At 38.7% G+C, this 21,894-nt stretch overlaps 1 protein-coding gene across 4 annotated transcripts in view; it reads right to left on the bottom strand.

Moving 5' to 3' along the window:
• Positions 1-20,138, bottom strand: part of ERO1A (endoplasmic reticulum oxidoreductase 1 alpha) — a 45,844-nt gene extending 25,706 nt beyond the window's left edge. The window contains exons 1-4 of one of the 4 annotated variants that reach the window (XM_082448405.1): positions 17,164-20,138; positions 8,546-8,665; positions 7,646-7,729; positions 6,010-6,048 (exon numbers count right to left, since the gene is read on the bottom strand). In XM_082448405.1, coding sequence (XP_082304531.1) covers positions 6,010-6,048; positions 7,646-7,729; positions 8,546-8,665; positions 17,164-17,277 — 357 coding nt within the window. In that variant the 5' untranslated portion in view covers positions 17,278-20,138. The remainder of the gene's footprint in view (positions 1-6,009; positions 6,049-7,645; positions 7,730-8,545; positions 8,666-17,163) is intronic. The other 3 variants (XM_082448406.1, XM_082448407.1, XM_082448408.1) reach the window with 3 other exon arrangements.
• Between the last annotated feature and the right edge of the window lie 1,756 nt (positions 20,139-21,894).

Genomic DNA, 21,894 nt, shown 5'->3' with positions numbered 1-21,894 from the left:
GATTGACAGATGGACAGATATGTGGTAAAGTGAGTTTATGAAAATGTTAATGGAAGAATCTAGGTGATTAGTATAAGAGTATTCTCAGGGAAATTCCTTCAACTTTGCTGTATGCATGAAAATTTTCATAATAAAATATCAGAAAAATTTAATTTAGAACAGTTATTTAGTCTAAATGAAAAATCACATATCCCAGAATGATATGTAAATGCACTGTCTCCAGCTACACGTGTCAAATTGTTGTCTTAAACACAGTCTTCTTAAAACAAACACTAACTTACAAAGTAGATGCTAAGGCTGTGTCAGCAGATCTGTGTGTTTGGATTTTCATATGATCAGTGATACTTCCATGGCCCTTATGGATAGTAAACGATGACCTTTGTGCAAGTTATATGTCATCATCAACTGTTCTAAGAAATGGAAATTCAGTACTTCATTTTTCATTAAACATGTACTTCCTTTTTCCTCTTTTAGTTATTTCAGGCAAAAGGATTCATTGTAAAATTTTAAAAGTACTAAATAGTAATAAGTGGTTGATTTGCACTATGCAATAAAGGATAAAGCCACTGTAAAGGACTACTCTCTGTATGCAGGATTGCTCATCCTCTGTTTCCCATACATATTTCTCATAAGCCTAAACTATAATTTCCCAGGTTTTTCACTGACCAGTCAAATGGCAGCTTGGCAGCTTAAGATATATCACAGGTATGACACATACCACAGTACAAATGGCTGCTAACTCCAAAAGACCAGCAGCACAGCAGTGGCCAATGCTTCTCCCCCCACTTGCCAAGACTGTAAGGACACAGGGAGGGGGAAGGGTAAGCTGGGACGAAGTGAGAGAGTGGCATGGACAGATATACACTACCAAATGTAAAACAGATAGCTAGTGGGAAGCAGGTGCATAGCACAGGGAGATCAGCTCAGTGGTTTGTGACCACCTAGAGGGGTGGGATAGGGAGGGTGGGAGGGAGACGCAAGAGGGAGGGCACATGGTGGTATATGTATACATATAGCTGACTCACTTTGTTATACAGCAGAAACACACCATTGTAAACCAATTATACTCCAATAAAGATGTTAAAAAAAAAAAAAGACTGTAAGGAGTTAGCTGTCCCCAGCCATTTGTGACTGACTGAAATTATTTTATCAGTAGTCACCTAGAATGTTGTCTTTGAAAGAAAGGTTTAGTTTCTTTACATCTAGAAAAGGTCAGGAGAAGAAGGACAAGTTATTATTGGTCATCTTTGTGTTGAAGTAAGAAGTCTTCAGTGTACATACATCCGAAATATTATACAAGAGAGAAGACAACAGAGGAAGCTAGAAATACAAAGCATTTGGTCAACCAAATCTATCCTAACTTATTTTAATGCAACTGTTAATATTTTTTTTAAAAAATTTAAAACTCAAGACAAATAATAGATCAGACAGGATGCCAGAACAACAAGCATAAACTGGTTCTGTCCCAGGCAAACCTTGGCATATGGTCACTTTATTTGCTCTTGTTACTAAATAAGGGCTTTGGATTTTAATGCAAGGGAGACGGGACACTTTAAACAGAGGAGAGATACAATCTGATTTCTTTGTTTAAAAAAAAAAATCACTCTGGGGCTTCCCTGGTGGCACAGTGGTTAAGAATCCACCTGCCAATGCAGGGGACAAGGGTTCGAGCCCTGGTCTGGGAAGATCCCACATGCTGCAGAGCAGCTAAGCCCATGTGCCACAACTACTGAGCCTGCGCTCTAGAGCCCACGAGCCACAACTAATGAAGCCCGCGCACCCTAGAGCCCGTGCTCCTCAACAAGAGAAGCCACCGCAATGAGAAGCCCGTGCACCACAACAAAGAGTAGCCCCCGCTCGCTGCAATTAGAGAAAGCTCAAGGGCGGCAACGAAAAACCAACACAGCCAAAAATAAATAAATAAATAAATTTATTGAAAAAAAAAATCACTCTGGCTGCTGTCTTTAGAACAGACTAATATAGAGAGCATGGTTAGAAGTAGGCAGACCATTTAAGAGGCTACTGCCATAATCCAGACAAAAAGTGATAATGACTTGAAATACAGCAGTAGCAATAAAGATTGTAAGATTTGGGCTGTATTTTAAAACCCTGTGATCAAAAATTGAATTTGTTCACCAAAAAGGCCTCGAAACAATGACAACCCAGTAAGAATTAGCACCGCAATGGCTCGGGTTATGATCACTAAACACCATTTCTCACTAAAAGAGCTAAGCATTCCTTAGAAAAGTGGTTAATTCCAAGACTGAAGCACGAAAGGTACAAACTAAGCCTAGGACATCTTTTCATAATGGAGAGCAAAAAATCTATGAAGACTACTAGGATCATCTCAAAAGGCAACAATTCCTAACTTGAAGGAGCGTCTCATGGCCAAAGATGGAACTCAAGCATTGAAACAAATAATGACTAAATGACTAGAGAAGATTCCAATACATTAAATATGTCAAAACTTAAGTTCATATTAATACTTAAAAATAAAAACCTTATTGGGCAACTTTGGAGGGTGCTGGGGCATCAACTCATAATTATTCTGAAAACTGGTAAACAAAGGAAAAGATGAAGCATTTATTCTATGTGTTCTATATAAACTGTATTTCAAGGCATCCAAAGAGTTGACAAGAAAAGGTCTTTATACAATAATAACGGATAGTTAGTATAGAAAAAATGATAAAATTAGAATATCAATATTTTCAAACCCCTAATGAAATAACGCAATTAGGTAATAATCATCAAGGCTGCTAAAACCTTCAGGTAAAAAGCTAGTAGGGAACATTATAATGGACATATAATGACCCAAAAGATCAATCTTAACATCGTGAAAAAAAAGAGGAAACCAGACATTATGTGATGCAACTGTAAGTACACAGCAACTCTAATGAATATATATCAAAAAATTAATCTGAATCTGATAAGCCTTAATATCTAACTACAGGGCACCACATGCAAAAGAATGAAACTAACCCCTTTTTTACCCCATGTGCAAAAATCAACTCAACATGGATTAAAGGCTTAAACTTAAGACCTGAACCCATAAGAAAACATAGAGGGTAAGCTCCTTGGTATCAGACTTAGCAAAGGTATTTTGGATTTGACACCAAAAGCAAAGGCAACAAAAGCAAAAATAAACAAATTGGGACTACATCAAACTAAAAACCTTCCGCACGGCAAAGGAAACCAATAACAAAATGAAAGGGCAGCCTACAGAATGGGAGAAAAATATGCAGATCAGTTATCTGGTAAGAGGTTAATATCCAAAATATATTAAAGAACTCACACAACTTAATGGCAAAAAATCAAACAATTCAATTAAAAACCGGGCAGAGGAACTGAAAAGACATTTTTACAAAGAAGACATACAAATGAGGTACCTGAAAAGGTGCTCAGCATCACTAATCATTAGGGAAATGCAAATCAAAACTACAGTGAGATATCACCTCACACCTGTTAGAATGGCCATCACCAAAAAGACAAGGCATAACCAGCACTGGCAGGGATGAAGAGAAAACGGAACTATTGTGCACTGTTGGTGGGAATGTAAATTGGTGCAACCACTATGAAAAACAGTATAGAGGTTTCTCAAAAAATTAAAAATGGAACTACCAAATGCCCAAGCAATCCCATTTCTGGGTATATATCCCAAGGAAATGAAAACAGGATATCAAAGAGATATCTGCACTCCCATGTTCATTGCAGCATTATTCACAATAGTCAAGATACATAAACAATCTGTCTGTCAATGGTTGAATGTAAAAAGATGTGAGATATATATATGATGAAATATTATTCGGCCATGAGAAGGAAGGAAATCCTGCCATTTGCTACAACATGGATGGGCCTTGAGGGCACTGTGCTAAATGAAATAAGCCAGACAGAGAAAGACAAACACTGCATGGTATCACTTATATGTAGAAACAAAAAAAAAGGTCAAACTCACAGAAACAGAGAGTAGAAAAGTGGTTGCCAGGGGCAAGGAGGTGGAGAAAGCAGGGAGAGGTTGGTAAAAGGGTACAGACTTTCAGCTATAAGATGAATAAGGTCTGAGGATCTAATGTGTAACATGGTGACCACAGTTGATGTATCATTGTTGTTGTATTGTATCATTTATATTTGCTGAGAGTAGAACTTAAATGATCTCACCAAAAAAAAAAAAAAGATAAATATGTGAGATGACGGATGAGTTAATTAACTAAATGAGAGGAATCCTTTCAAAATGTATGCATGTATCAAATCATCACAATGTACACTATAAACATCTTACAATTTTATTAGTCAACTGTACCTCAATAAAGCAGAAAATAAGTAATTTTAAAGGGGAATCTGACTCTGATAAGCTATAATTCTTAACTACCAGTTTACGGAAAATGAAGAGAGTGATATGTTAAATGACATGACAGGGATACAATCACTAAATACATAATGTGGGAAATTCTATAGGATATTGATTCATTTCCCTCAACACATAAGTGGCAAAGAAAGAAAAAAGGGCGGTGGGGTGGGGAATGAATCTAGATTAAAAGAGACTTAAGAGCAGGAAATGTTCAAGTAGAACCAGAAAATAAAGAAGTGCTAACAAAAGGGAAAAAAACCAGTGATGGGGATATGTCAAAGGGACACAGGAGCCAAGTGAAACAGCTCCCAACTGCGAAAACTGAAACGATATGAACAACAAAATAAAGGAGTACTAGGTTATCATCCACGATAGAAAATAAATACCCAGAAGACAAAGAAATGATTGAACAAATAAGGAAATGGAGGGAAAAGATAACAAATCTCTCACATTGAAGAATTCCAAACAATTTATATCCTCAAGGAGATGAAGCACTCCTAAGATGTGGGCGGGGCCTAGTAACTTCCTTCCAAAGAATACAGTATGGAAAGGGCAAAAAAAGAATAAACCTGCAGTGGAGAAACCTGACAAAAAATACCTCAGCCAGGTGATCAAGGTTAACATTAACAGTGATAAGTCATGTTGATAGTATGTACCCTTGATATAGGATGTGATGAAATGGCACTTTTTTTCTTTTAACCTCTCTGGTCCTCTTTCCAAAAATACATAACCCCAGTCTAATCATGAGAAAAATATCCGACAAATCCCAATTGAGGGACACTCCACAAAATACCTGACCAGTACTCCTCTGAAACACCTTATCGAAAACAAGGAAAGTCTGAGAAACTGTCACAGCCAAGAGGAGCCTAAGGAGACATGACAACTAAATATAATGTGGTTTCCAGGATGGGATCCTGGAACAGGAAAAGGACATTAGGTAGAAAACTAAGGAAATCTGAATGAACTATGGACTTTAGTTAGTGATAACATATCAAAATTGGTTCATTAATTGTAACAAATGTACCATACTAATGTAAGATGTTAATTATAGAGGAAACTGGGTATGGAGTATATGGAAAATCTGTACTATCTCTACAATTTTTCTGTAAACCTAAAACTATTATAAATTTTTTAATTTATTTAAAAAGAGAGAGAGAGAGACATAGAGACATCAACTAAGTGCAATGTGTGGAATATGTTTGAATCCTGTTTCAAATCAACTATTAAGGCACATATGAAACAACTAGAGAAACTGGAACCCTGACTTTGGTGATGTGGGGCTTTTTTAGTGTTTTTTGTCTTAGAGATGTATATGAAGTATTTGTAAACAAAATGAGTTATCTCAGATTGGCTTTGAAATAACTGGGAGAATGGAATGGGAGGTACAGATGAAACAAGATTGACCACATATTGGTAATTGCTAAAGCTGCGTGATGGGTACACATGTTTTATTTTGTTTTTTCCCCTCTACTTTTACCTTTCAAGTTTTCTTTAATAAAGAGTTAAAGAAAAGAAACAAAAGAATTACAGCCACTGAGTACAAATAACTTTCAAGGGGTTTCACTGCAAAGGGGAGCAGAGAAGTGGGGTAGTAGCTGGCAGGGGAAGTTAATTTTTTTAGTTTTTGCTCAATACTAGACACATTAATAAGTATACGTACATACCTTGTAGCTTGCAGATTTAATTCCATCAGGAACTTCATCCTGAAAAAAATTTTTAAATGCTTTTAGATGACATTTATTCTATCTTCTGAAAAAATATTTTAAAGCTCTACGATTTATAAGAAAAATTCACAGAACAAATTACTGAAGTTAACAGGTTATTTTTTAACTGAGAATAGTTAGGCAGTCTTTATGTTATTCCTTAAAAGCAAACAAAAAATCCAACAAGTTATGCTATGGATTATACACATATTATATTACAGCACGGAAATGTAAAAATAGTCACTTAGCCATTATTCCTTTTAATGCTCAAATTGTCCCACCTTTGGCCACTAGAAGACCCACTAAGGGCTGACCTGTGTCTTTTTTATCTGACCTGTGTCTTTATCTGCACCTGTGTCTTATTTATATTACCCCAGTAATCTTTAACAGCACTTTTTGTTTTCTGTTATGACAAGATACTCCAGGTTCATCTTATATATTTCTTGTTCCAGTCTTGGAATCAACCATTTTTTAAGGCGCTTTCCGCTTTCAGAGGAAAATGGTACTAGTTTTTAGTTGTGTGTTGGCCACTTAATAACACAGGACCTATCTTCCTATCCTCAGAGTGATGCTGTGAGTAGAGATAATGATGTATGTGGGAGAGCTCTGTAAATTGCAGGGTCCTATTCTAATGCTAAGCATATTCAGTACATTCCTGAAATAGATTACACCTGCCCAAAGGGAAGGACCTACACAGAGACTATCACTTTATTGTGTACTCTTCTACACTCTGAACTAGGTCAATGTATAGTCTTTTCCTATGACCAGATATTTAGACGGTTTCTAATTTTTTCATATAATAAACTATGCCAAATTTATAGACTGATTTCAGCCGAACTGACATCTTTACAATATTCAGTATTGCTTTATGGCCATCTTTGGACATCTATCTAATTATTTTAGTAAGTGAAATTCTTAGCAGAATTGCTAGGTCAAAGGATACGTACCTTTTTTATTGTTTGGATACATTTGCTGAATTGATCTCCAAAGAGACTTAGCCACCAGAGTGCTCATTTCTTATTCCCAGACTAACACTGGATATTGTTTTTCTTTTTCACATTGGCCAATTAACAATGGAAGTGAAAGAACATTGTTCTGATTCATTATAAAGGGAATAAATAACTGGTCTTTTGAGTGACAGAGAGTCCAGACTCTATGGGCAGACAATCTGAGAATTCCTAAGTAAAGCCAGTGGTTTTGTCCAGACCCTCCCCAAGGAAGAAAATTAATACATCCACAAAAAAAGGGAGGGATTGTATTTGTACCTCAATTAATTTCATTTTTTTTTAATACTACAAACATAACTTTGGGTAAGACATAAGAAGAAAAACAAATATCAAGCCAAAAGAACTATTAATCTCAGTAATAAATCAAAGGATTATATTAACCACAAAATTTAAATTCTATTATTATGAAGACAGAATAATTCAAAATAGGTTTTATATTTGTAAGTTTAGGTTTTTAATATGTTAATTTTAAACAACATTATATTTAACCTAAGGATTGAAATATTATTTCAGTTATATTGGCCCCTTTCAAAAGTCACAATTATTCAAAAAAACATGTGACAGTTCTTAAATGTATACACTGTTCTTACCGATTGACAAAGCTTGACAGCACAATCCCTTCTTCCACACTGGCTGATCTCATTCCAGAAAGGACACGGCCTTTTCAGGTTTACCTGTAAAATATTAGAAAAAAGTTATAAAAGTAAGAATTTTGAGATTATAACGGACAGATGTGGAATTATGATACTATAACCTGGTCATGTTATCGGCTACAATCATTCTATTTCTTCCACTAACCAGCTGTCAAGTTTCAGTGGTGGTATAAGTGTGTAGCTGGTATAAATAAATTGGTAGACTTGGTTAAAAAGACAAACTCTGCTACTAAACAGACTCTGAACAGATGGCAACCGGGAGCCAAAGTAGCTCATGTCATCACTGCTCAACTCACAGTCTTCTTTTTTTTTTTTTTTTTCCAACTCACAGTCTTTTAATGAAAGTAACAGCTAACAGACAATTGTGAACTCAGATTGTAACTACATACTCCAATGATGAGGTTTTCTAAACACTTTCAGTAGATATCTCAAGACACAATGTCACAAGTGACTTGTTAAAACAATAAAAGTCAGAACAAAGTCATGCTTCTTCTCAAAAATATTTCTCTTTTTAAATTAATTGGAGTAAATCTGATGTTTTAGAATGTTATAAACAACTCATGACTTTGATAACGATATAATAGTTTCTGTTCTGACTTCAATTTAACCAACTAGGTTCTAACTCTAGTGTTCAAAACTCAGTTACTGAAATTAAAAGTATCCAATGGGTCGTTTTAGAACCATATGGTTCATTCCTGTGAACTGCATTTTCCTAATATAGCCTTGCTCAATTTTAAATAATAAGCACAATTCTGAAGCTTAGTGATTCCTAAGAAAATGTAATTACCCATTTAGATGTTAAGTGTTCCTATACCAAAAAAAAATTGTTTTAAATACCTTGTAATATCTAAAGTAGTCGCTTTCCAGGAGTTTTTGAAGTCTTGGGAAAAGCCTGTAGTTATTAAATTTATCAATGGTTTCAACATCACAGGTACAATCATCCAAGTAACCACTAACCTGTTACAAAGAAAATGGAATATTATATCAAAATGTCATAGACGCAACAAGGTTTTTTCCTCACATGGTTATGATAAAAGAGCCCTTTACTCAACCAACCCCTAGCTTCCCTCCTCTCCATAATTTTCTGAGATGGGACATGACCATAATCTAGTGATGCTATGGTTCTTACTATATACCTATAGGAACACAGTGGATACCTTTTGTAGGGTGGGTGTACTGAGCTCATAATGACACACATACCCCCAAAGAGTTGGTCCCCTGCAGCCACTCTATAACCCTGCTCCCCAAGACTGACCGGGGGTGGGCATCTAAGCCAAAACAAGTCATGGTCCCCTCTCCAGGAATCAGGAATTGAGGCTAAGAAGGAGCAATGTCTCCCTCTGTCACTAAACAAGTAAACTCAGACCATATTCCATCACATGAACTGAGGAGCACGTGAGCCAGTTGGCAGAGAGAGGAAAGATTTTTAAAGACACAGAGAAGCAGAGATAGGAGATGGAGAACATATGCTAGCTGGATTCCCTAGGGTTTGCCTGCTCCCACTTCCATCTTTCCTGAAGCCCAGTGGCATTCCCATCCTTGGTTTTTCTGAGACTCTATATTCTTATAATTCAGTTATCTCTGTCTTTCCTTTATTTTAGTTTCCCACAGGATGTGTAGGTCACAGACAAGCTTGGTGAATGTATAAAAAGAAGTGATATTGAATTTATAAGAGAAACAATAATTCATTATAAGGATCTAACAACCCTCAAATATTGGCCATGATAATTTTTATAGATTTGAAATGGTACTTAGAAATGACTTATCCTTAGCAACACTGAGATAGAAAATTAACCACAAAGCCAATCCTGATCTTCAAATGCTTAAAGCCAATGTCTTAACTGTATTTACTAAATCAAACTATTAAATCATGTTATAATTAGAAGCAATGGGAAATCATATTATAATCAGACATTGTTAACAGTTGTGAAGCTAAAATTCTGAGATGTTTATTTGGGACTAGGCAAACACCTAACAGAATTAATTAAGCAGTGCTTTAAGTAAGTATAAAATATATTATGATTTTTTTAAACTAAAATTTTTATTTTTTTAATATACAGCATGCTGCAGAAAAGAGATCCTTATACTTTGGTCTGAATATTTACATTATAAACCACTTTGGATTATATTTTAGGGAGAGTTATTGACAATAAAAAAATAATTTAAAAATCTGTTGGTAAGGAAATAATTAAGAATACTTCATTGAAATACTAAATTTAGGTGTTTTCCTTTTGGAATATGTAAAATCCTACACTATCTTTTAATTTTAGAACATCACAAAACAGTAATGGAAATTTTTCACCTAAGTATTCAAGAGCTAAGATTTTTGTTTGTTTGTTTGTTTGTTTAGCCAATTTGCCTAGTCTTATTTGTTTTGGACTAAAGAATTCAGTTTCTAGAAATCTGATCTACATATTTTGTCACTGTAATAACTATTTTTATTTCATGTGCAAATGTGCCCTTGTTTCCTGTAAAAATTATCTGAGTACACAAGAATCTTAGAGTCCTAATTTTGGGTACCAACAAAACAAAAGTGCTTCTAACCCAGATGATTTGATTTTTCACACCTCTTTCTTTTGAGCCTTCAAAGCAAAACATCTAAGAACATAAAATAAGCTACTGTTTCTCCCCTTGGATACAAATTATTATACAAAGAACAACAGGCACAAAGGCTGCAAAGGCCAAAGAGACACATGCCAGATAGAGATATTAAATCACAAAAGAAAAAAACACAAAAATCTTAAGAGGAAGGGTTTGAGGCAATCCATTTCTCCCCCCCGAGGAATTCATTTTTAAGGTAAAAATCTATCCTCCCCTCTTTTGGAAAGCTGCCCCTCAGGTACCACTCACCCCCTGCTCAGTTAACTGTCTCTCCTATGTGTTCCCATGACACTCCACATACTCTTACACAAGAATTACCTCACTGTATTGAATGTATCTATTTCACTCCCACCCACTAGAGTTAAGACCCTTGAGAGCAAACTCATGTTTGTTCATTTTTGTATTCCCGGTACTGAGTACTGTACTTCTAGAAAGCACACAGTAGATGCTCAATAATTATTTGTGGAATGGGTTGGTGAATGAATTAATGAATGCTGTCCATTGTCACTCTCATTCACTGGAGCCCAGCACCGCACTGCCTAATTATAACTATGTACTTCCATGTCACCTATGGTGGTGCTCAGTGCCAGACCATGCCAACTCAAGGGGCAGGAACGCACTCACAGAGCAAGGAAAGCAAGCAGCAAAGGCAAACAACCTTTTGTGTCCAACATTCTACTGATCTATATCCTAATTACAAAGGGAATGATAAGAAGCCCCAAATCAGAAAGAAATGCAAGATTCCTCCAGAGCACAGGTGGCTTATAACCTAGAGGCCACAGAGGAAGAGAAGGCAGGACAATGGTAGATTTAAAATTCTTCTGCCCCTTACCTTAGAAATTGAGTAGGAGGTATTACCAGCTACAATGACAGGCCGCAGGGCAGCTAAGGAGGTACAGCGGGGGGGTGAAAGGAGTTTCACTGGATGGAAAGAGTCCAGCAAAGAAGAGGCAGGAAGATACCTGGAAATCCAAGCCATCTGACTGTTCAGATAAGCTTGCCAACAGGCAGCAGAACCTGATCCCTGGAAGGAAGTCCGGCAGGTATGATACCAGGCCCAGTTATAGAAATTAGAGAACCAGGCATGTTACCAGAATAGAGTCTCAAGAAAAGTGTAAGGCAGAACTCCAGTTAATGGACCCAGGGCAGAACCTTGGAAACAAAGCAAAGTCCTATTACCTAAACTAAGACCAAAAGACAGGTGCTGATCTATAAGAAGAATGGCTTGATGTTGTACTTCAAAATGTGCTATGGCTGCATAAGTAACCACTACGCTATCTCCCAAAGTGAAATAGAACTCTGGCCCTGGGGCTTCCCTGGTGGCGCAGTGGTTGGGAATCCGCCTGCCAGTGCCGGGGACATGGGTTCGAGCCCTGGTCAGGGAGGATCCCACGTGCCACGGAGCAGCTAGGCCCGTGCGCGACAACTACTGAAGCCCGCGTGCCCCAACTGCTGAAGTCCGTGCGCTTAGAGCCCACGCTCCACAACGGGAGAGGCCACCGCGATGAGAAGCCCACGCACCGGAACGAGGAGTGGTCCCCGCTCGCCGCAGCTAGAGAAGGCCCGCGTGCAGCAACGAAGACCCAACGCGGCATGCACGCATGCATGCATAAATAGATAAATAAATAAATAGATAAATAAATAAATAAGAACTCTGGCCCTACCATAGGAATCCAAATCTTTTAAAAATGCACCCGCTTCCCCGCCCCTGCAACATACACACAAAGTGCTTGATGAATGCTAAAATTTGAAGCTCACTGCTCTAGGCTTCAGGTGATAATCAGCTTTGGTTTTGTGGAGGGCCAAACTAATAGGAAGCAACGGAAAGGCCCTTGTTGAGGGTGGTAGATATAAGGACCAAAGTAGGCCTAACACACAATATCACCCAGTTTAAAGTCCTGGTCTCTTAAGAGTTGGAAAGCCTTTGAAGGCCTTCTTTTGCTATCTTCCAAGCAACCCAGCAATCCCCTCCCTCACACACCCTCAAGGGGAGGTAGTGTATTAACAATGGATAGCAGGCAGGCTCTGGAGTCAGGCCTTCTAGGGTTGAATCGCATCTCTGCTACTTATTAGTTGTTGACATTGCCCCTGCTTTTTAACTTCTCTAGGCCTCAATTTCCTATCTGAGTACAAAAATAGAAGTAACAGTAGTTCCCATCTCAAAGAGTTGATATCAAGAGAAAATGACCCAGAGTAAATGCCCAGTAAATGTTGATCATTACTATTACCCTACCACTGCTTAAATGCTTCCAGTGACAGGGATCTTGCTATTCCCCAAAGCAAAAGGCCAGGTTTGCAGTTAAAATTCTCCAAAAACTTTACATCTGAAGCTCCAGTGCAACACACAACTAGATAACCAAATGTTAGCCCCATTATTTCTCCATTGACTCTCATTGGTTTGGACCAAATACCAAAATACACAAGGCAAGGGAAAAGAAAATACACTGGCCTGCTTGTTCTCTAGTTTTTGGAAAGAGGTATCCTTTACTTTGCAATGAAAGACAAAACAAAAAACACTTTCTAAATAGTCTTCCTGTGTCCCAACAACTTCCAGTCCTACCATAGATTTTTTTTTTCCAAAGCACTGTAAGAATATATTCCTCATACTTGTATGAAATACCTTTCAAAAGTGCTCAAAATGCGCTTTATTTGGCAAAGAACTGCAGTTGTGCTAAATTTTATTGAGTTTTATGACCATTAAAAAAAAAAAAGAACATGAAAAACATTCATTCACTGACAGAGCAGACTGGGACAACTGTTAAAGAAAGAATAGAAACACCAAAAGATTCTATCCTGGCTAGTAGGCACCATTCTAAGAACATGGAATGCTATGAGCTATTTCTTCTTTAAAGTCTTGGTCTTGCTAGAACTTTAAACTGTTGCTAAATGACCCAAAGTATGGCAACCAACGTTAAATACACTTTGGTCCACGTGCTTTGTTCAGAAAAGCCTGGAATGTTGTAAGCATTCACAGTCAATGGACACCTCTCCAGTATAACCTGTTTCAAAGATCCCTCTGACTAAGTATTAATCCTGGACCTATTTCCACCCACCACTTAGCATATTATCAAGTGTCTCTTCCATGGCCCAGTCACTCTGACTAACAAAATCTCTTTTTTTTAAAATGACCTAAACAAGACACCCAGGCAAGTAAGTCTGCTAAAATACATGAATGCAGAGTGTATCTACAACGCACTCCAAAGGAAAAATAATACACCTTTGAAGTAGCTATTATGGATTACCTGAACTACTCCCCTTTCATTAACCTGAGGGAGATTTACTGCATTCAAGCAAGTGGATCTGAGGGTTACCAGCATTAGCTATATTAAGAGAGATAAAACATTCTGAGTATAGAAGTTTACAAACTCATTTCTAATTAATTTTAAAAAGATGTCCATACTGCCTCCATATCTGGGCTTCAATATCTCTTCTGAGGTGATTTATTTAAAATGCATCCTGGGATTCCATGAATTGGGACTAAAGTTCTGTTACATTCGTTCTATCTAATGGTGCATAACGAGGAAATAATTGTCACAAAGGAATAAACTCTGAAAAATCTTCATTTACTTCAAGCCCATACCTACTACAATACTATTTTGATTTAAAGAAAGGGTGAGTCCTGATTTATGGGGTTTTTACACAAAACTGTACATGTGTTAGACTTCATAAACTTGTATACCAACAGGGGGAAAAAAGCCAATTTTCTGTGTAAAAAAAATTTTTTTAACATTGTTTAACAGAATGATACAGGGATTGGGGGGAGGGAATGTATATAAGGAAGATTTATAAGTTCCAGACAATTGATCACTTATTTTGAGCAACTAAGTTGAAGCACTGTTCTCAAAAGAACTTACAACATACAGTGAAAATGGTTTAAATAGGATGTGATGTCAGTAACAGACATATGCAATAACTCAGGGGTCCCCAACCCCGGGGCCGAGGACCTCTACCGGTCTGTGGCCTGTTAGGAACCGGGCCGCACGGCAGGAGGTGAGAGGAGGGTCAACCAGTGAAGCTTCATCTGCTGCCCCCCATCGCTCTGCATCACCGCCTGAGCCATCCTCCCACCCCCGCACCCCGCCCCGGTCCATGGAAAAACTGTCTTCCACGAAACCAGTCCCTGGATCCAAAAAGGTTGGGGACGGCTGCAGTAACTGACTAAGTTTAAATATTCATTGGAAGCTGTCAACCCATCTTTAATTAAGAATATACTTCAGCTCCTGTAGTGTTCACATCTTGTATTATAATTTTCCTAACACTTGCTGAGCACCAATTATTTACCAGTCTCCGTACTCTGGAGTGTCAAGAATTGGGACTAAACTAATTTTTTAATTTATTTTTTTATCTCTCAAAACTTGTTCATAGTAGGCCTCAATAAATGCTTATTGAATTTAGTCTGATTATTTATAGAGCTTTGTACATTTTACTTCAGTGACTTTCTAAGGTCGAATAACTAACTACATGCTGCTCTGGCTCAAATCAGAACTCCTACAAACAAGCCAGGCACCCATGCAACAGTGTGGTGAGGGGTGATGGTGTGGTAACTCAAGGCAGAAGTGGTAAAAGGCACAGGCAACAGGAAGGAAGAAAGGGATATGACTATAAACAAAAAAAAGAGTCAACAGGACTTTGTGGCCAGTTGGAAACTGCAAATAGAACCAGACAAGATTTGAACTTGTATTTCCAAATCTCAGGTGAAAATTTAGTTTTAAATTTAGTTTCTAGCAATATTTACTAACTTTTAAAATTTTTTTAAAATACCTAAAATACCTCTTCCCAAGCCCCAAAGAACATGATTTGCTGAACTGTAAGCTCTTCAGGGCAGGGATTATGCCATAGTTATTTCTGTATTCCAAACTCTCAGATCAATGTACATAGTGTTTATAAATGCTTTTTGAATGAATAATTTGTTCCTCCCCTTATCTTTTCTGTCTCCATTTTTTTCTTTTATCTGTCTCTCCCTCTGTTTTGGTGTGCATGCCGATGTTTGTCTCCATTTTTCTCTTCATGTCTATTGGTCACAGTCCCCTTCCTCCTCTCCTCCCCTTTCCCCCATCCCTTCCATTACTGAACATAATAGAACTAAGGTATACTTTCATTTATTGAATTGGAATTGATGGTCTCTGTTTTTAAGTTTATTTAACTAACCCGTTTTAAATGTCCCTTAAATTTGTATTTTACTCATTTTATTACTTTTTAATTTGGCTCTGGAAAGAAAAACAGTCACTCTTGTTTTAAAAGGAAAAGAAAGAGGTCTAACAGATTTTTGTGTATTTTAATCTTGAAAATATTGTGAAAGAGTAAAAAAAGCCTAACACTAATCAGAAGAAAAAGTAAATGAATATAAAAAACTAAAAGCTCCCCAATTTTAATCAGAGCTCTAAAATGGTTATGGGGGAGGGGAGTGAACGTTTAAAAGTTCAACATGTACTTTTATTCCATTATCCAAATCTCTAGAATGTAGTTGAAAATGTTACAATGGACATCTTTCTGCACTGAATACCTTATTTTTAAGTCCACTTATTTCTAATTTACTTATTTTTAAATGTTTAAACTTTGTGATATGTTGTATTTGTAAGCAGAAGAAAAATTGCCCTTTTTCCTTTTAAGTACTTGATTGTGTACTGTTTGTAATCACTGAAGGTAAAGGAGCTTTTCAATCTCTTAGTTATAAAGCAGCAATTTTCTTTCAACTTCTCTTACACCTTCCCAGCTATCACTCACCCCAACTTCCAAATCACTCAGCAAAAAATAAAATCCAAGAATTTAAAGCAGTGAAAGAGATGACACCTCTTCTCATAATATTTAAATTCTTCTTTCCTCTGTGAAATAGTATTACCCCCCCTACACACATAAAATGTTATTTCTGATAAGTTAATAGTAACATCTACTTAAAAGGAACAATTTGGATACCCATATCTCAATTTTGTATAAATGTAATTTTTATCAACAGAAGCCAACCAAAAGGTGACTTTAAGAATAATGATATTAAAATATCAGATATTGTGGGCACCAAAAACCTGTAACCTTCTTTGAATTTTTTTCTCAAGGAACCCACATCTCTTACTAACAGAAGGAAATAACCATAATAAGCTTGTAATTAAACTTGTGCACTGAGGACCGTTCTCCCAATTCAGACCAGCAATATGGATGTCACGGTAAAAGAGTCTCACTACATTCAAGAAAAACAAAGGACACATAGGGCGAGTAGTCACAGGGCAACCGCGGGCCCCAAGACACCAGGCAGTTAGGCTTAGACACAGAAAAGCCACACGAAGCCATTCTCCTGCCTGACAGGGAGATCTGAGGGCAGCCCCCCTGCAAAAGCCTGTCCTGGCCAGAAAGGCTGGAGAAGACATCCAGCACAGGCACAGTCCACACTGTTCCAAGTCAAATTAGAAGTTAGGAAGACCCAGGTTCTGCGAAAATAAAAATACTGTGTGTGTGTGTGTGTGTGTGTGTGTGTGTGTGTGTGTGTGTGTGCACCCGCGCGCACCTTCCCCGGGCAGGAAAGACCAAAAAAGATGCACAAACCAACTAGGTAGAAACAGCGGTGCACCCACACCTCTCGTCCCACGCCTGATCGGAAGCGCGGGAGGGCGAGCCGACGTCGGTTCAGGCTGTTTGGGGGGTGGGGGGTGGGGGGTGGGGGGGGGGGACCGGTCCACACCAACCCAGGCGAGCTGCAGAGGATTCAGCCCCTGCCAGGGAGCAGAAGCACAGAGGGCTCCTTCCGGAAGGGTGGAGATGCAGAGACGCACCCCCAGCGCCCCACCTGCCCGGGCGTACGGGACAGAGCGCACGGCGGAGGCAGGGGTCCCGGGACCCGCAGCGCCGCCACGCACACCCCTCACCTGGCAGAAGCACCTCTGCGCCGCCGTCTCCGGGGGCTGCTGCCCGCTGTGGCCCGAGCCCAGCAGCCCCACGGCGCCCAGGAAGCCGATCAGGAAGCCCCAGCGGTGGTCCATAGCCGCTCCGGCCGCTCGTCGCGCCGCGCCTCGGAATCCCCAGCGATCGGGAGCAGGCCGTGAGTCCGCAGATAAAGCCCGCGCGGGCCTGCCCCCGGCCGCGCCCCACCTCCCGGCCGCCTCCCAGGCCCGCCCTCGGCTCTCCCGCCTCTCAGAAGCCGCCACCTCCCGGTGCAGCCTGCGGACGTGCCGGGGACCCCGCGCTGGCAGGCCGGGGTCTGAGGCCCGCTTCCTTCCCCACGCGTGAGGCTGACGCACCAAACCGCTTCCCGGCTCGGCCCCTCCCGGCGCGCCGCGCCCGCCCCCGGCTCCGGCCCCTTTAACGCCCGGGGCCCGGAGACTGGAGCGGGCTGTCTGCCCCCAGCCCCGCGTGGGAGTCGGGGTCCTTCCCGCTCCGAGAGCCGAGCCGGAGCGAAAGCTGGAGGGGTCTGTGTCTTCCGGCAGAGCCCCGCCCCAGCCTGCTCACTCCCAGCCAATCCTTCCGTATCTCAGTGTGAGGAAATCAAAACTGTGAATTACGTGTCCACAGTGGCCCTGGCTGAGTCCTAAGGCTGAAAAGGATATTCGTGATCATCTAGACCAGGGCTGCATATCTAATCTAGATTTTCTAGTAGTCACATCAAAAGAGCAAAAAGAAACAGGTGAAGTTAATTTTAATAGTAGATTTTATTGAAACCATTATGTGCAAAATATTTCAAAATATACTCAATAGTAGATGATTCATAAAATATTTTACATTTTTTATTTTTAGCTTTGAAATCTGATGTGTATTTTTTATGAACTAGCCACATTTCATAGTCAAATGTGGCCAGTGGCTACTGTGTGGACAGAGGGGGAGATTACTGTTTATTTTATAGGAGGAAACAGGCCCAGAGAGGAGAGGCGATGTGAGCTAGGAATGGGAGCTGGGCAGTGAGAGAGCCAGGTCCTCTGATCCCAGCTGTGGGACTGGTCCATCAGCTTCTTTTTTTTTTTTTTAAGGATAAATTTTCAAGGTGAAACTGGAAAACATTCCAACATCTTACACATTACATTAAAAGTTAAAATATTTCTATTTATTCTTTTGGTAAATCTCTTCCTGTTTGTTTCTGCTTTTGTTTTTTCTTAAAAAGCCATCACTTATTGACGTAACTCTAGGATATGGTAGGCCTCAAATAGATATTATACTCCTATTTTCTAGCTGAGAAGAATAGGCATAGAATTTATATACGTTATTTAAAATCACTTGGTATGGTAGGGGCGAGACTCAAACCCTATGCTCTGTACATCACTGCCAAGTGAATTGACATGTAATTAAAAAGTCACCAATCATCTGACATCCTGGTGGGCCGGGGAAGCTCTGATCTTAATATCTACAAAATGCAATGTATGCATATTAATACAATCTCTCGCTTTACCCCGAAAATTACTTTTTCACTATACTGTGTATGGATTCTACTTATCCTTCTAGGGCCAGACCCAGCTCACTCAATCCCTCATCATGAGTCTTCCTGGTTTCCTCTTCACCCAGTTCCACTGGGTGGAACTTATATTCTGCCAGATTGAGCTTGACATTAGAGATATAAAGACGTATAAAACCCAGTCCCTGCATGTGGATGGACACCCCATGGAATTTAGTATGTAATCTTTTATGACAGTTCTACTTTATGTTTCTACCACTGAATTGTAATCTCTTTTAACTTCTTAAGCAGGAATTATGTCTCAAACATGCCTATGACTCCCAGAAATCTTTTCACACGTTTGTAAAATGAATGAATATATTCCATATGGCCACAGTATTGATATCTGAAGATTAAGCTATCAAAAATGAGAGACACAGTATGAAAAGGGGGAAACTAAATGAATAAAGCCTAAAATTGCAGAAAGAAGCAATCTGAACATCATCAGCTCTGGATTTCACTCTGATGCAATAGCCCGTAATTTGGGAGAATTTAAAAACATCAGTATTCCCAGGATGAAGGCTCTAGTCTATAAGATTCAAATTCTTGCCCAGAACAAATTTCTAGCAAACTTAAAATCAGAAACAATCAACATATAAGACAATTTTTTTAAAATTTATTGTCTTTTTTTCCCCAGCCTTATTGAAGTATAACTGACAAATAAAATTGTCAGATATTTAAAGTGTATATCTAACTGATTTGACATACATATACATTGTGAAAGGATTCTCCCCATCAAGTTAACCCATCTATCATCTTACATATTTACCCTTTTCCCCTCCCTTGGTGAGAACATTTAAGTTCAACTCTCTCCGAAAATATCAATGATACAATACAGTGTTATCAACTATGGTCACCATGTTACACACTAGATTCTCAGAACTTATTCATCTTATAGCTGAAAGTCTGTACCCTTTTACCAACCTCTCTCTGCTTTCCCAACCCCCTTGCCCCTGGCAACCATTTATCTACTCTCTGTTTCTATGAGTTTGATTTTTTAAATTATTATTCCACATATAAGTGATGCCATGCAGTATTTGTCTTGTCTGACTTATGTTCACTTAGCATAGTGCCCTCAAGCCCCATGCATGTTGTAGCAAATGGCAGGATTTCCTTTCTCATGCTGAATAATAGTCTATTGTATATGTATATGACATCTTCATTATCCAGTTATCTGCTGACAGACACTTAGGTTGTTTCTATGCTTTGGCAATTGCGAATAATGCTGGATGGACGTGGAAGTACAGATATCCGGGTATATACCCAGAAGTGAGATTGCTGGATCTTACTTTATTGTCTTGAAAATTATAATTTTTCCTATTAGATTTGTAAGTGATTTTAGAATGTGTAAAATACAGTTTTATACATATTGTATAAATATTACTGACATTTCCCTGAGAACCCTTTGAGTTGGTCCTTTGTGTGAGTTCATTTCTTCAACTCTGCCTCCTCTGGCACCATCTTGCCTATGTTAAGGCCATGAAATAACTGATTAGTTATCAAATAACTATTTAAGGAGCATCCACAGGATACATAGTTCAACCTTGGATTTCTGAAACTACAGCCTCCCATATATTGTAACTTTGCTAAACAATAGTAAATTTTTTAGAGATGAACAAGGCCACCGTCTTGTTATTCTAATACTAGTGATCATAACAATAACATGACTTAGATTTAATGTACACAGCATTTCTTGATGGAATTCTGTTTACTCTGCAAATAACAGCTATTATTATTTTTTTAATGACCAAAGCAGGAAATGGCTTGAGTCCAATTTCTCAAAATGGGATTTCTGTGGGAAACTTCTCAGTACATGAACATTTTCTGACATTGAATTGACTAGAAGGAAATGATTAAGGAAAAAATGTGATCAAGGAAAAGGATTATTATGACACACAAGAGGAAGAAAGGCTAAGTAAAAACCTAAAGGTCTGGTTCTGATATTTGATTAGATCTATGTAATATTTACTGAATGTAAGTGTGCACATGCTGTATTGCTAGACTTTTCTGTTGAGCTGCTTGAGATCATCTGAGTTGGGGAGACCTGCCACCTAAGTTCTGTCATCACCTTCTTTACCTCAGGTTCCTGAAAGAATGAACTATAAATAGTAACTGACTTCACTTCCTAACTTCGGGTTCATACCTTAGCCCAATGTGCAATCTGGTTGCCAACTCCACTCTCTTACTCTTCTTTACCTGACCTTCTTATTGCCAAATCTAATTGCCATTTTTCATTGAAATCATAACATCTCTGATGCATTTTGACAAAGCAGATTCCTTCTTTCTTTGATTGAATTTCCTATGCACTGAACATTCCAGATCCTCCTCATAGTTCTCTGATATTATTTAACTGTCTCCTTCATGGGCTTTCCCTGAGCCCTCCTCTAAGATGTGAGTGTTCCCCAGTATTCTATCCTTTCTTCAGTGCTTTTCCTCATCCATCTATACTCTCCCCTGGAGAAACGTGCCCAATCTCATGATTTTAAATATTTCCTTTATGCTAATGACTCCCAAATCTATTTTTCCAGTTCAGATCTCTCCCTTGAGCTTCAAAATCCAACTGCCTATTGGACACAGCCATCTGGTTTTCTCAGAAATGTTTGATCACATTACCATACATAGCTAGACAGCTAGAAATCAGAAAACCATCCTCAGTTTCCCCCTCTTTCACCTTCCATAACCTATTCTGTCCTGCCGGTTCTGTCATCAATTTATTTCCTCCTCTCCATCTTTATGACCAAGGACTAGTTTCAGCCCTGATTGTTGCTCACCTGATTTATTACCATATTTCTTTAACTGATTACCCAACTTCTAGGCTTGTACCCCTCAAAAAACAGTCTTCCCTGCTAGCCTGGTTTCTCAAAAATGTAAATCACACTTCTGTCTAAAATCTGTGATGCTCCTGATCTGATGCTTCTGAATAATTAAATTCAAGATTCTCAGCACGACATTCAAGGTCCCCATCTATTTCTCTAACTTCACTTCCAACACCTCTCTTCCTTATAGTTAGTGAACTGCTAACTATTCCTCCATAGAGACCTTGTTTCCAGCTTCCACTGTTAGAAGTACTGATGAAATCTTCTAGATAGTGAAATAAAAAAACAAAAAGGCAGAAACAGATGAGAAGAGATAGAAAAAAAATAGAGGATTAATTCAAGGAGAACAGTCTGACTAATAA

The sequence above is a fragment of the Balaenoptera physalus genome (assembly GCF_965194825.1).
Source record: "Balaenoptera physalus genome assembly, chromosome: 2".
Lineage (NCBI taxonomy): Eukaryota > Metazoa > Chordata > Mammalia > Artiodactyla > Balaenopteridae > Balaenoptera > Balaenoptera physalus.
The sequence above is the reverse complement of the archived record's forward strand: the minus strand, read 5'-3'. Positions and strand labels throughout refer to the sequence as shown.